General features: G+C 38.6%; 1 protein-coding gene across 1 annotated transcript; it reads right to left on the reverse strand.

Annotated features, from left to right (window-relative positions):
* Nucleotides 1-350: 350 nt before the first annotated feature.
* Nucleotides 351-3,360, reverse strand: LOC106375100. The gene is made up of 11 exons (XM_013815000.3): nucleotides 3,094-3,360; nucleotides 2,869-3,003; nucleotides 2,206-2,479; nucleotides 2,005-2,095; nucleotides 1,779-1,903; nucleotides 1,628-1,709; nucleotides 1,437-1,554; nucleotides 1,193-1,350; nucleotides 1,000-1,114; nucleotides 736-921; nucleotides 351-651 (listed from the first exon to the last, which is right to left on the reverse strand). The coding sequence occupies exons 2-11, from the start codon at nucleotides 2,899-2,901 to the stop codon at nucleotides 514-516; spliced, it is 1,320 nt and encodes a 439-aa protein (XP_013670454.1). The 5' UTR covers nucleotides 2,902-3,003; nucleotides 3,094-3,360; the 3' UTR covers nucleotides 351-513.
* Nucleotides 3,361-14,211: the final 10,851 nt, after the last annotated feature.

Here is a 14,211-nt window from a genome sequence, read left to right on the forward strand (position 1 = left end):
TATTAATAGTCACAAAAAAAAACCGTAATCAAACAAATTAATCTTAACATACATATAAGACCACGTAAGGAAATTCATCTGTTTGTGCAGGGTTATAGAACAGCCCATTTATAACGATTAGGGTTCACACAACTGCACCGAAACCAGTATCGAAGAAACCATAATCTAAACCAGAATGTTGAACACGACAATATTAATTGTATACCGGACTAACCAAACTTCAAATTTTGATACGTAATCAACGTCAGAAAATTCTAATTTTATTTTTAACACGTATAATGTAAAAGTCTACTATATAGATATGTAACTAACGCCAGAAAATATTATTTTAATTCCTAAACACATCAACATAATAGACTTACCGGAATGATAACACCTCATAATCAAGAATTAACCGGAATGCAATAAAGTTTAAATTAAAGCGTCCATATCATGGGGAATATCCAACATAGAAAAATTCAAATATGCGAAATCAAATAAAGATGCATAAGCATTATTGATCGGTGATAAGTCTTAACCAGCACGTGCCTTCTTCACCACATTCGACGTCCCAGCGTCAGTCTTCTTACGCGCCTTACTGGTTCCACCTTGATCATCAGCAGCAGGTGGTGTCTTGATGTTCGGGTTGTCATCATCATCATCGCCATCTCCCTGTACATCGATTTTATAATACAAACACGTATAGGCAATCAGCATGCAGCTAGTTTACAACATCACGGTACACATGTAACTTACATCACTCCCCACGCCATCTTCCGTCAGACGACCATGGTCCTCAGCAATACGTGTTATGGTGAATGTCTTGTGATGCTCGGTAAAGTTGAACGCAGTGACCCTCACTTGGAAAGTGTACGTTCTTCCTTCCATGTCTGCAATGAATGGAGGTAACCTAGTGTCCTCAGGGTTCACACCATCTTCAGCCTTTGACAGAAAATAAGATGGCAAGTAAGAATGAGTTCAACGTTTGACATCACGAATGTAAAAAGTTATGATTCATACCAGCATCTGTGCAGCTTCACTTGCTCGGATACTATGCAGCTTCGTTAATACACCATCGAACCATACGAACGTTCCTTCTGCAGTATCATCAGCTATCGCCATCTCCACACGATAGCTTTATGAAGATAATAAAGGCAATGTCAGGTTCCCATCAGAAGTATAAATCCTCATATATAAAGACTACGATACTCACCGAAGGGCCCCAACAGCATGTGGATTATTGCATACTCCACACGTGAATGCAGACTCAGTCCGCTGCAGCTTCTTACTGCATTTGGAGCAAGCAACATAACACCACCCCTTTTCCGTGTCAACACGAACAACCTTCCCGGTGCACAGAAAATCAATCTCCTGCATCATATGTATAAGACTCATGTACAAAGCAAACACTAACATTACAAATCAAAAATATAAATCATCCCCAAGAGCTAGTATACCTGAGATTCAGCAGAAACGATGAAACTGCTGAGGTCAGCAATCGTCATAGTTTCCACCTTCGCATACGACCTTAGCAGTGGAGCGGCCGACGGCAAACCGGTATCTCTGGCGACCAACCTATGCAGCATATAATGATAAGTCTAAGAACAACCGAATGCACAAACACACGACTAATAAACGACAAACGTACTTGTAGAATAGAGCATCCCCTGCTCTAGTCTTCTTGTCAAAATACACGTGTGTTCCCGACGTAGCGTTAAGAAACAGACGACCTACGTGAATTAATAAAGTTGTCAAGACTAAAGTGCTATGACATTAAATGATACCACAAAAATCAATACCTCCGACAATCTTGGGATTTATGCTAGTGATGACCATGACCTTTGGATCGACCCTCATAGTCTCAAGCTGTTTATGGAAAGCAACAGCCTGAGCGTCAAAGAAGCTTAAAGTGACAGTCTCATCGCTGCACATATCAGAAAATTAATTGTCATCATAAACATCCACATATTACGTTCAGAACTAATATATGGACAACATAAATAACAAAGTCACAATGACAGTCACCTATCCAGCTTCAGAGTCACCATTACACGATTCTTCTCCTCTGGTGGATCGCAAACCGTGCTCCTCACACTCAATATCTCACCTATGATGTCTACATCAAATTCGACACCGGTATTATTTTCTTACAAAGTCAGTGATCATAACCCTATGTACTAAATGAATCAACAACATTTAAAGACGTTTCAGTTGTGATCAACATACCTGGTAGCTGAGTGTTAGTATTGGCAAGACCAATCAGCTCCGAATGGTTGCGGAACCGGAATGCTTCATCTGGCAAGGGAGAGTCAGGTTCGGTCAACTCCTGGAACGAAGTTGACTCGTTGAACCGGATCATCAAAGATGAATCAGTGAGCCGGAAATTCTGCGCGCATCTGGAGACATCAAAACCGGACACGGAAAACATTGTTCCGGCACGGAGTATTTCCCGGAACTGTGGGAGACGACCAGCACTGATCGTGACTTGCATCACAGTCGACTGAAACACAGTAAAGAATATATCAGTGATACAACGCTATAAACTCAAACGGATAATCAGTACTATAATCATCAAAAACCAAGATCTAGATAACAATCAGCAGGATCAATGCCAAACCAAATCTATATAAATAAAAAAAAACACAAAACGGCTCATGTATAATATTAGATCAGATCAGTAACACCCGTATATTTATTGAACAACGAACATACGTGAAAATCAACATTCCTATAAAATAGTAGTCAAACACATAATCACTTTACATCTATACAATATCAGATCAGATCGGCAAGTCTCGTATATTTCTATAACAAAGAACATACGAAAATCAATATTTCTAAAAAATATTATACAAACGCGATCGGATTTAATCAAGACGGGGAACTTACGTTGACATCAACCATGAGCAGATCCATCCACATTAGCTCTCCACCACGCTTAACGTTCCTAGCCTCCCAGAACCGAAGCAGCCTAGCCTCCACGACGGATGAGCACCGCCCAGTCTTGAGATCGGAAAAGAAAACCTTTGCCATGGCCATTGAGAAAGATGAGGGGTCAGATTCGAGTATGAATGGGTCGCGATAGTATAAAAGCGTAGGTAACGCGATACGTACCGGTAAGATCCTTATATAGCATAGGGGCGGGGCAGGAGAGAGCTTCGCAGTGGGATGGCGATCAAAGTCGATTTAAGACCATTAATTACTGAAGAACCGTTACATATGATGAATCGCGTATGCGCCGAACGTAGGGGAGCGGAGATCACGAAGGTGAGCGTAGAGTCTGATTAGGGTTCCATCAGGAGACTAAGGTCGTCGGGCCGCGTAAGAAAACATAACGAAGCCCAAATGTCAAGCCCGTAACAATTGATACAGTATATCCAAATCCAGACCAGGTAACTCGAACTGATAATTGCAGTTGCATGTATATAAGTTCGGTTGCGTCAGGCCCACGTAGATACGTATTGTCATTACACGTTTTAATGAAACGATGAGTTGCTGACGTGTCTAAACAGTAGATCATGAATTGTTGCGCTGGCATCCTTGTTGGCACACTCAGGAGGGATTAAAAGTGTCTTTTATATATAAAGATTCTAGTTTTATTTTCGTAATAGTTCCTATGAAATTACATTAGAGTTCAAATGTGAAATACTCGTTCATTTTTTTTAACATCTGCTTTTGTTTTTAGATTCTTTTATTATACATTCATTATTAGGGATATTTTAGGGTTTAATCTAACAAGATTAACACTAACCATGTATCAAAATCTTTAATCATAACCTTGATTTTTGAGACATGATTAAAAGAAGACTGAATAAAATTAGCCTATGAGATTTATAGGCTTAAGTTTTTGGTCAGTTGATTTTGCTTTACGCCATTTTATACAGTATCTAACTATATATTAAAATTTAAAATTTGTTCGATTATGCAAAATTGAGTTTTCTCTTGAAATCTGAAATATTAAGGTTTAACACCAAGAGTGCAAAACCTATTTTTGCGAGAACTACAAAACTCTACTTTTCGGTAAAATCGCAAAATCGAATTTTCCACCAAATTTGTAAAATATTTCTTTTCTGCAAAAACAAATTTTTTTCACAAAAATCCAAAATCAAGTTTTCATATCAAAACCGCAAAATCAAATTTTTACCAAAACATGTTTACCCACCAAAAACCCTCCCAAAACAAATTTTCTCGTTAGGACCCACTAAATTGAGTTTTTTAGGCAAAACTGCAAAATCAAAATTTCCTACCAAAATGAGTTTTTCCCCAAATGGAATTTGTCGTTGAAGTTACAAGAAATGGAGGGATTTGCTCGCGGGACTACTAGTTGGAGAGACGACGAGACAGAGGAAAGTATTGAGGAGGAGATGTGTCGTGTGAAGAGAGAGTTCAAGTCGCTTAAAAGCTATGTAAGTACTTTTACTAACGTCAGAGAAACAACCATCCAAGAGCTCTTTGAGCGGTCAGGTCAGTCTCGTAAACTTACACTCATCAACATTACAAACCTTACCATCGTCTCTAGTTTATGTGTGTTTGTTAATGGTGAAACAGGTTGGTGACACAGCTAGAAGGAGAGAAGGCGCAAAAGAAGGTTGAAGTTCAGAAACTGATGGAAGAGAATGTGAAATTGACGGCAGTTTCTGACAAGAAAGAAGCGCAGCTTCTTGCTCTCATTGAAAAATGCTAAGTTATGGCTTTAAGTGCATCAAACATCTGATCTTGCATCTATCTTCGCCGCATTGTTTTTGGCTCATCTCTCATTGTCATTTTTTATATTTTTGAAAGAATGCTTCAGATTGTTGCAAAGCTTCTTACTCGATTGTTTATTTTTCTGACAAAACATTTTTGTAACTTTTCTCCGTAAATATACTATGGCTTATAGAGCCTGTCAAATTTATTATGGCTTATAGATTGCTTTTCTTCACGGAAAGACAGCTAAAGAGTGCGTATTTTATATATTTTCTATCTCCCTGAGTTACCTTATATTTGCAATCTTTGTAGAGGTTTGAAATTTATTTGATTGTTTTCTTTTTCTCATCAACTAGATACTGAACTCATAACTGGACTGTCTATGTAGGTTGAGCTATAAATGAGGATCTTGGTGTGTTTATAAAATTATAAGTAAGGTCTTCTTCCACTTGCATACCCCTACTAGAGTGGTTGATTCACCTCCTTTTGCATTGTCTGAGTGTGGTTGGGGAGAATTATAGAATCAATATAACCATCTTCTTCCATGCCTATGTTTAAAGGAGTTGAAGTTGTGAGTACCTCTTTGTGATTGTGAACCTCACTCGAGTAAGTTGTGTATATACATCTTCTATGATCTTTTGAACTTCTCCAAGGTCTTACATGTTAAAGCTTAACACGCAGATTTTACAGTGGTCCTCAGTCTCTCAACAATCACATATTTGTCATGGCTGAGTATTACAGCGAGATTGTCTTCCCTGACCCTTTTGAGAGTTTCTTCACCTACGTGTGTTATTACCTTGCTGTTCACATCTCCAACCTCCCATTAGGTGCATTCTTGTTATGGTGTCTACTGTCTAGTGAAGCAATCGTTATTGCTTAGTCATGATAATTATCTTCACTCGCTAATAGAACAACAAGGATAATTCGGTTTGCGTTTGGTTTTTAAAGTTCTCAGACGCAGATGAGCTAAAAAGACAGTTGATCATGGTAGATAGGCAACCTGAAGAGTTTTAGTTTTCCTCTGGCTATGAATGTTAACAACAGAGAGAAGTTCGCTAGGAATGTTTTGTAAGATACACTTCATATGCGTCAATGGGGGAGATATCTTAATATCTGGACACGTTTTCTAACGCTATGGTTGAATGTGACAGTAAAAATGCATATGCATTAGCTCATCTTATTTGCGACTGCCTCAAATCTTCCCTTGTCATACGTTATTACATTGGCTGCAAACTTTATGTTAGAAGTTTTCTTGTCAAACATAAGCATCACAGGTTTGTGAAGGTGTGAAAAAACAGAACGTAAACTGATTTTTTTTTTTAATTTGTGTGGGAAGTTGCAGGGTCAAATGCTTTGTTAAGATGCATGATGCTCACTGACTAAGTATTCTAGTGGTAAAGCTCTGTATCTTTCATGCCTTCTCTGTATAGTAGAGGAGGCAATGGAGGAAGCAAGCAAGGAGGGATGCGTTCTTCCTAAAACATGACCTCAAAAACAAGTATTTTCTCCTTCTCTTCTATATGTAAGTCATCTTCTTATCGTCGACAAAAAAAGTCATCTTCTTATCCTGTATTGTCATTTTCATTCAATAGGACATGTCCGGATGCGTCGGTTTAGGCATTTGTAGATTTTTTAGTTTATTTTCTATGTTAGAAGAAGCACCACATTCACTTCTCATGGGTAGGGACTTGTGACAAGGACATTTATCGGGCTCTTAGTGAAGCTCAATATTTCAAAATAGTCACATGTGACTTGTAAAGACAAAGATGTTGAAATCCTTGTTGTTCTTTGTGGCCATAGAACATGGGAAATTAACTTCCCCACTTTAGGTTATCCAAAGAAGAGAACAGAAAAAATATTCAAATTGGTGGCTCATATTGGATGGTGAGGAATATATGTCTGCTTATGTGTTATGGCACTCTTTGCTTAGTTGGTGTTGCTGGTGGTGTTTTAGGTTTTTGGATAGTAGCCACATGGGTGAGTCCTATGGTTCCAAGACAATGGACCCTCACACTTAAGCCTCTTCTTATTTCTCTTGGCTCTGCTTTTTCTAATACGTTGTCTTCTTCTTGCTTCCTTTTTCATTACCATTTTTTAGTTAATTTATTTTGCAGAGATACATGTCGAACATCACATGTCTTACTTTCCCCTCTTTTTGTTGGTGGGTCTATGAGTTTACTAACTTTTCAAAGATTCTTCTAAGTTATAACAGTGTTTAGTTGCAGAAATTTAAACTGATATATAAACCATGTTACTTTCAAGTTGGAAGTCAGGATAATATAATAGTGACCAAATACAATGTTTAATGAGAAAATGAAACATGTCATTGACCAGTGACACAATAATCGGACTAACAGGTTTTGTATCCATTATGTTCTCAAGAGTTATCCTACACCATAACTTTCATGATTCATTTAATGTACATAGGTTCTTATATTAGAATGTTAAGCTGGTAGAATTAATAAAAACAATTTGTCTATGAGGAGATTGCTTCATATTCTTACATATATACTGTAAAATTCATTATTTCCAATATAGATTTTATTATTCAAAATTTTTAACATTTTACAAAGTCGGATACATGTAGTTTGAATAATATTTTTAATCATTTAGAGGTTATAAATTTATATGTGTTATTTTTGTTTAAAAGATTAGGTTCAAAACCAGTGTTTTATTAAATTATACTTTGGACCAATTCTGCATATATATATATATATATATGTATGTATGTAACACTAATGTTATATCTTATCTAAGCTCTGATGTGAAAGTTTTAACGATTAGTTTTTCTGTAATGATAATGTTTTAATATGAATCAATAAGTGGGAAAAGAAAATCAGAAGAAGGTGTTGGGATTTCGGTTGATGTCAAGGAAGAATGAATTGATAATGTCTCCGAGTTATAACCACAACAAATGCCCCCGACTGTAATCAGCCAAGTGTCATTGTTCCACCATTATCTGTCCACCCTTTGATTCTACACCACCCATCCTTTTGACTTCTTATTTTATTTTGTTTATTCTTTTGTTGTTTTTGTTTGTTTCCTTCTGAGGATTTATCTACTTTCTATATTGTTTTTGTACTTTAATACCTGACTATAAAGTGAGAATTCTAGCTAGTAACTACATATTGATCAACATCATCATGAAAATATGATCTTTTAATGGACAAGAATAACGAACAAATCTGGGTTTAATTAGTAAGTAGTAGGAGTATCTTCTGTTTAATTACATTCTTGACATGTTCATCGCATATGTATATAGTAAATTTACATTTGAAAAACATAAATGCTGTCAATGGTAAAAAAAACCTTCGACGCATATATAGAATATTTAAGAAATTGTAGACTAAAACTCATGCTAATCATCACAATCTGTGGAATCATTTTATTTTTTGGAACGCTATTCTATAGTTTTATTCTTCATATGTTAATAAAAATTTATAGGATTAGCAGAAGGAATTTGATTTTGATGTTCGTTATAGATTAACATACGTAATTCGTTTTAACATAAATAGTGAAAAGATACTATAGATTGAGGATGAAAACTAAGATTTGATGATTTGATCATACTAAAAAGTAAGAGAAAACAAAGGGGAGATGAATAAGTTGTTTTCGGTTAAGAAAATGATTAAGAGTATCTCTAACTCTATTCTATTTTTTCACTCTAAAATAGAGTTTTAGATATAAAAATGTATTAGTGATTTTTTTTAATTTATAATAGAGTGAAAAATAGGTTTACTCCAAATATAGAAATTTTTTTTTTTGTTCATCGCTCTATTTTTTATTCTAAAATAAAGTATTATTAAAGCAAACTTAAACTCTATTATAAAATTAATCTATTTTAGAATGAAAAATATAGTAAACCATCGGACATGGTCTAAGGACCTGGAAGAAGTACGTTTAAAATGCTGTTGGAAATGATCTTAATGCAATGCATCAACTTCGAGGATAGATTTCATAATAAAACAAAATATTAGGTTCGTGTCTAAAGCATCGTTCTAATTCTCACATGGGACATAAATCCTTTACGCTTACCATGCATCTTGCATATGTATTGTCCAGAAAATAGTATAAATTGATTAACAAATGATTGACATCACAAGAGTATTCAGAATACGCATAGATTTGCGTAACTATAAACAATACTAATGTTCAAAAAAAAAAACTATAAACAATACTATTTGTTATTTGATATAAACCCAAGTGACCTACATAAATCCCTTGATTTTTTAATAAAACAAAATACAAATTGAGGGTTTAGGTGATTTTAAGGTCAAACAGTTGTGTAATTCAGTCACTTCTTCATATATGTCTTGAACAAAATTCAATATAATGTACATATATTATTCAGCATTTTTGCAAGTTTTTCTTTGTAATTTTTTTTCTCGTTTGGTTTCACGATTTTTTTAAAATTATTTACTTCATTTCAAAAACATATTAGGTTCTGTCAAAAAAAATTATAGAGGATTTATAAATAGTGACTGTAGACAAATGGAAAATGACTAAACAACACAAAAAATGGTACACACAACTTCTAATGATTAAATGAATAAAACGATCCGCAAAAACTAAGAAAGTAACCAAATAAACCATACAAGTTAACCTTTTACACTCGATTTCACCACAAGATTATAGGTTTTATGTGGTGGTGTTTACCTTTGAAAAACTAGGTTTTAAACATTTTTATCTTTTTGCAATTTATATTAAGAATGCCAGTTACAAAAATTTACACTTCCCAATGCACTCTGTTTGGAACGTCCCTGGCCGCACTTCCGGCGAGAATCCACCGGCGTTTGCTTCTGGCGAACCTCCTCCCATCCTTCCCCCTGACCCTCCTGACCCAGCCTCCCCTCTCTCCCCTGTGAACTTCCCTTCCCTAACTGCTGCAACCACCAAAACGGCCTCCTCCGGACCATCCCGTAAGGAAACTCGCAAGGATTCTAAGCAACTACCCTTTTTCTCTTCAGAGAAGAAGCAGGATGATACTACTGGCTCTAAAACCACTTCTATGGAAATTGAGCAAGAAAACTCCTCTTCAACAACTACTGTACCTATTTCAGAATCCAGATCTGAGATTGCTACAGTTGAATCAGAAACAAACCCAAACTTAACTTTCACTATTCTTCCTCCAAAAGCCTCCTCCCCCATCCAAACAAACCAAGCCACATCCTCCACACCTCCTCTCAACCCTCCTCCTCTATTACCTGTTCCTCCGCAAAACCCCTCGACAGCTACTGAACCAGAGCATTCCTCGGCTCAATACCAGACCCTTGCTGAAAAGCTGCGAGCTGCAGAAGACAAAACATTAAGACGCCTTGCCCCTACCACCATAGCTCCCTCTGGCCGCCCAAGAGTTGTTATTCCTGATTCTGTTTTCAAAAAAGGAGCAGATTTACATAAGGATTTCATCATCTGTTACTTCAATGGAAAGTCTCCACCATACAATCAAATACAAAGTGTATTTAACTATATGTGGGGAAAGGGCAAGAGACTAGAGATCCATAACAACCCTTTAAATCATTCAGCCATAGTGAGAATACAGAGTGAATACCTTAGAAACAAGATCTTGGAGAAAAATATATGGTATGTGGGAGACTCAATGTTCCACACTGCCCAATGGAACTCTGATCACTCCATGACTACCCCTCCGTTGAAAGCAATCAAGATCTGGGCTCATCTTACGGGTGTTCCGCTTGATCTTCGCCATGAGGAAGGATTAAGCTGGGTGGCGGGGCTTGTTGGAGAACCAAAAGAGACGGATGACTTCACCAAAAACCTTGTGAGCCTAACTCTCTCTCACGTCAAAGTAGAGGTCGACCTAACAGCTCCCTTGCCCCCTGTGGTTGAATTCGAGCGGGAGAGTGGAGAAGTTGTTGAAGTCACAGTTCACTACCCTTGGGTCCCTCCAACTTGCTCCCATTGTCACGAACTTGGTCACATAGTGCGTAACTGCCTCACCTACACTCCCCCTGCTCCTGAAACAAAAAAAACCTCCCTCTCAGACCATAATCAAACCCTTCCCACCAAAGACAAACCTCATAAATCCCCTCAAAAAAACCCTCATAATACCATTACTCCTCAAACCAACTTTACCCCATCCAAAGCCTCTAGAAAATACCAGAAAAAGAACCCTCCCACGCCATTTGTTCCTGTCTTAGAACCTACTACTCCCTCTGTCAAAACCTCATCCTCAAACTCTACTACCCCTTCAGCCTCTCATGGTTTCTCATCTCCTTCTCTACCCCCTGATCTTCCTTTAACCATTGTTAACTCAAACCATTTCACCTCTCCTGATCAAATGCCTCGACCTTCTCTGAAACGCTCGAGATCCTCCCCGACATTGTCCCCTCCAACTTCAACAACCGCCAATCCTTTCTCTGTTCTTCAGAATCCTCATATACCCTCTTTTGAAACCCTCTTACCACCCATGATCTTTAAACCTCCCCCTTCACCCAACCTATCCGACAACAAGCAAAATCTTATTTCTTTTGGTTCACTAGGAGCTCCTCTGCCCGAGGGTGCTCTTAACCCTTCTCAATGAGTGTAAAGCTCTTTTTTTGGAATGTCCGTGGTCTAAATGACCCGGGCAAGCATAAACCTTTTGCGGATTGGCTTAGTAGTCAAAAACCCCTTTTTGGTGCCCTATTAGAAACTCATATTAAAGAACCCTTTCTAAACCCAACCCTATCTAAAATCTGCCCTGGGTGGAAGTTCTATTCAAACCACTCAGCTGACCCAGATGGCCGAATTATTTTGATCTGGAAATACCCCTTGGATGTTCAAATACTTTTCAAAACCAGTCAGCTTATTACCTGTTCCATTACCCTCCCTAACCAAGCCCCAATATACTACACTGCTATATACGCCTCTAACCTTGCTGACGAGCGATTGGAACTTTGGCATGATCTCCTTCAAAATCATTCATCACTCGACTTAGATTCCAGAAATTGGGTTGTTGGAGGGGACCTGAACCAGATTCTATTCCCCTTTGAACACTCAAATCCAGAAGTTAACTTTACAGACAATCTCATGTATCAACTTCAAGACTGCTTCCTCCAAGCTGGTCTGTTTGACCTGCGCTACCTTGGGCCGTGCCACACATGGACGAATAATCATCCTGAGGGCCCTATAGCAAAGAAGCTAGATCGTCTCCTGGTCAACAACACCACTATCTCATCCTACCCTCATGCTGTCGCAACCTTTCTTCCCCCTGAAATATCCGACCATACACCCTGTCTATTAAACCTTGCCCTTCTCCTCCCAAAAGCTGGAACCTACCCTTACAAATTTCAAAATTACCTTACCAAACACCCTGGTTTCGCTCAGTTGATCAAAGAAGCCTGGATTCTTGCTGGAAGTGTATGCCAAACGTTGTCTCAGTTGTGCTGGAAGTTGAAACAAATAAAGAGTGACTTAAAGAAAATCAACAGAGAAAATTACTCAAAAATACAGGAGAGAGTTGCAGAAACTCACAGTTTGCTTCAACTTGTGCAGGTACAAGCTTTGCAGGACCCAAGCTCCACCAATTTTCAATCAGAGAGAGAACTTCACCAGAAATGGAACTTCTTGAGAGAAATTGAAGAACTATATTTTAGGCAAAAATCTAGAATAAACTGGTTGAAGGAAGGGGATTTCAACACAACCTTCTTCCATAGGATATGTCAGGTCAGATCAAGTTATAATGCGATCCGAGCATTCCTTGCTAGCTCGGGAGTTTGGATCACAGATCCTATGGAGATGAGTAATCTTGCAGTGTCTCATTTTCAATCAGTCTTGGGCCCGACATACTCTGCTCCTATCGTTTTATCTCCTCAGGAATGGTTCCAAAGCTTGCTCAACTACACGGTCTCTCCTGCACAAAGAACACAGATGCTGTCAGTTCCTACAAGTGAAGAAATTAAAAAGATGATGTTCAAGCTAAATCCAAATAAGGCACCAGGACCAGATGGTCTCACTTCTGGGTTCTTCAAGGCGGCATGGGACACGGTGGGGGATGAAGTTGTAAACTGTATCTCACATTTCTTCAGTTCGGGGTTCTTACCCTCCTCGACAAATGCCACAATCCTCACTTTGGTGCCTAAGTTCCCTGGTGCATCGGAAGTAACAGATTTCAGGCCAATCTCTTGTCTCAACACCATCTACAAAGTCATCTCAAGGTTACTGGTTAGGAGACTGAAACCGCTTCTTACTTCTCTAATCCTACCTAACCAAACAGCATTCGTTCAAGGGAGACTTCTACTGGAGAATACGATCCTAGCAAGTGAGTTAATAAACGGCTACCACAAGAACAAGGGTTCAAAAAAGATTACCATCAATGTTGATATAGCAAAGGCTTTCGATACTCTGTCGTGGGACTTTTTGTTCTCCTGTCTCTACGGCTTGGGTCTTCCAGATCACTTTGTCCACTGGTTGAGATCATGTATCTGCACAACAAGCTTCATGGTTGGTTACAACGGTACAGTGAATGGGTACTTTAAAGGAACTAGAGGACTCAGGCAAGGGGACCCACTATCCCCCTATCTCTTTGTCATTGCCATGAACTGTCTGTCCCATATGCTAAATGCTGTAGCTGCTCAGTCAAGGTTTAAGTATCACACAAACTGCAAAAAGATTAAACTGACGCACCTTTCGTTTGCTGATGATCTGTTAATATTCATCGAGGGAAATATAGAGTCAGTCCAGTGTGTTCTCCAGGTGCTAAAACAGTTTGAGGAGCGCTCAGGACTAGCTGTAAGCATGCAGAAAACCAGTTTCTTCGCATCAGGACTGACTGATGATGAGATTAATACGATTCAAGCGTCTACAGGGATGGCTTGTGGAAACCTACCTTTTAGATATCTCGGAGTGCCAATGAATTCTAGGAAACTCTCTCTCGCTAGCTGTGAGCCTCTGTTGCATCAAATCAAGACTCGCTTCTCCTCCTGGTCAACAAAAACACTATCATTCTCTGGAAGATTGATGCTCATAAAGACAGTGATCTCAGGGATTACCACATTCTGGTGCTCCTCTTTTGTTCTCCCGAAGGGATGTGTGGCAAAGATTAACTCAATGTGCAGTGCTTTCTTGTGGAAAGGGAATCTCGAAGGTCACCACTCGGCGAGGATTGCATGGGAAACGGTTGTAAAAACGAAGGAGCAAGGTGGACTTGGGGTAAAGGATCTCCAGACATGGAACAAAGCGTGTTGCTTGAGACTGATTTGGCTCCTATTCTTCAGGCCAGACTCAGTTTGGGTCTCCTGGTTCAAGGAAGTAATACTCAAAGGATCAGTCAGTAACTTTTGGACCACAAACCCTTCACAAAACTTTTCTTGGCTAGCAAACAAACTGTTAAAATTAAAGAATGAGGCTTACCCTTTGATTCATCTTCGGATTCAAAATGGAGAGAAAGCCAGATTCTGGATTGATAATTGGAGCCCTTATGGGAGACTGCAGGACTACTTGGAAGGACGAAGAAGTCGACTAGGAATTCCAAAAGATGCTACTTTGGCATCGCTGCATCATGATGGAGCTTGGCGGCTTCCTGCAGCAAGAACAGACCGTCAATTG

This window comes from Brassica napus, chromosome A9 (genome assembly GCF_020379485.1).
Source record: "Brassica napus cultivar Da-Ae chromosome A9, Da-Ae, whole genome shotgun sequence".
Classification (NCBI taxonomy): Eukaryota; Viridiplantae; Streptophyta; class Magnoliopsida; order Brassicales; family Brassicaceae; genus Brassica; species Brassica napus.

Excerpts from the sequence above, each read along its gene's own strand:
- LOC106375100 (XM_013815000.3), bottom strand. The coding sequence starts at position 2,901 with ATGTGGATGGATCTGCTCATGGTTGATGTCAAC. Across the intron at positions 1,555-1,627 it reads GGGGATGCTCTATTCTACAA|GTTGGTCGCCAGAGATACCG; the intron begins GTACGTTTGTCG and ends TATGCTGCATAG. Across the intron at positions 1,351-1,436 it reads TCGTTTCTGCTGAATCTCAG|GAGATTGATTTTCTGTGCAC; the intron begins GTATACTAGCTC and ends CATATGATGCAG.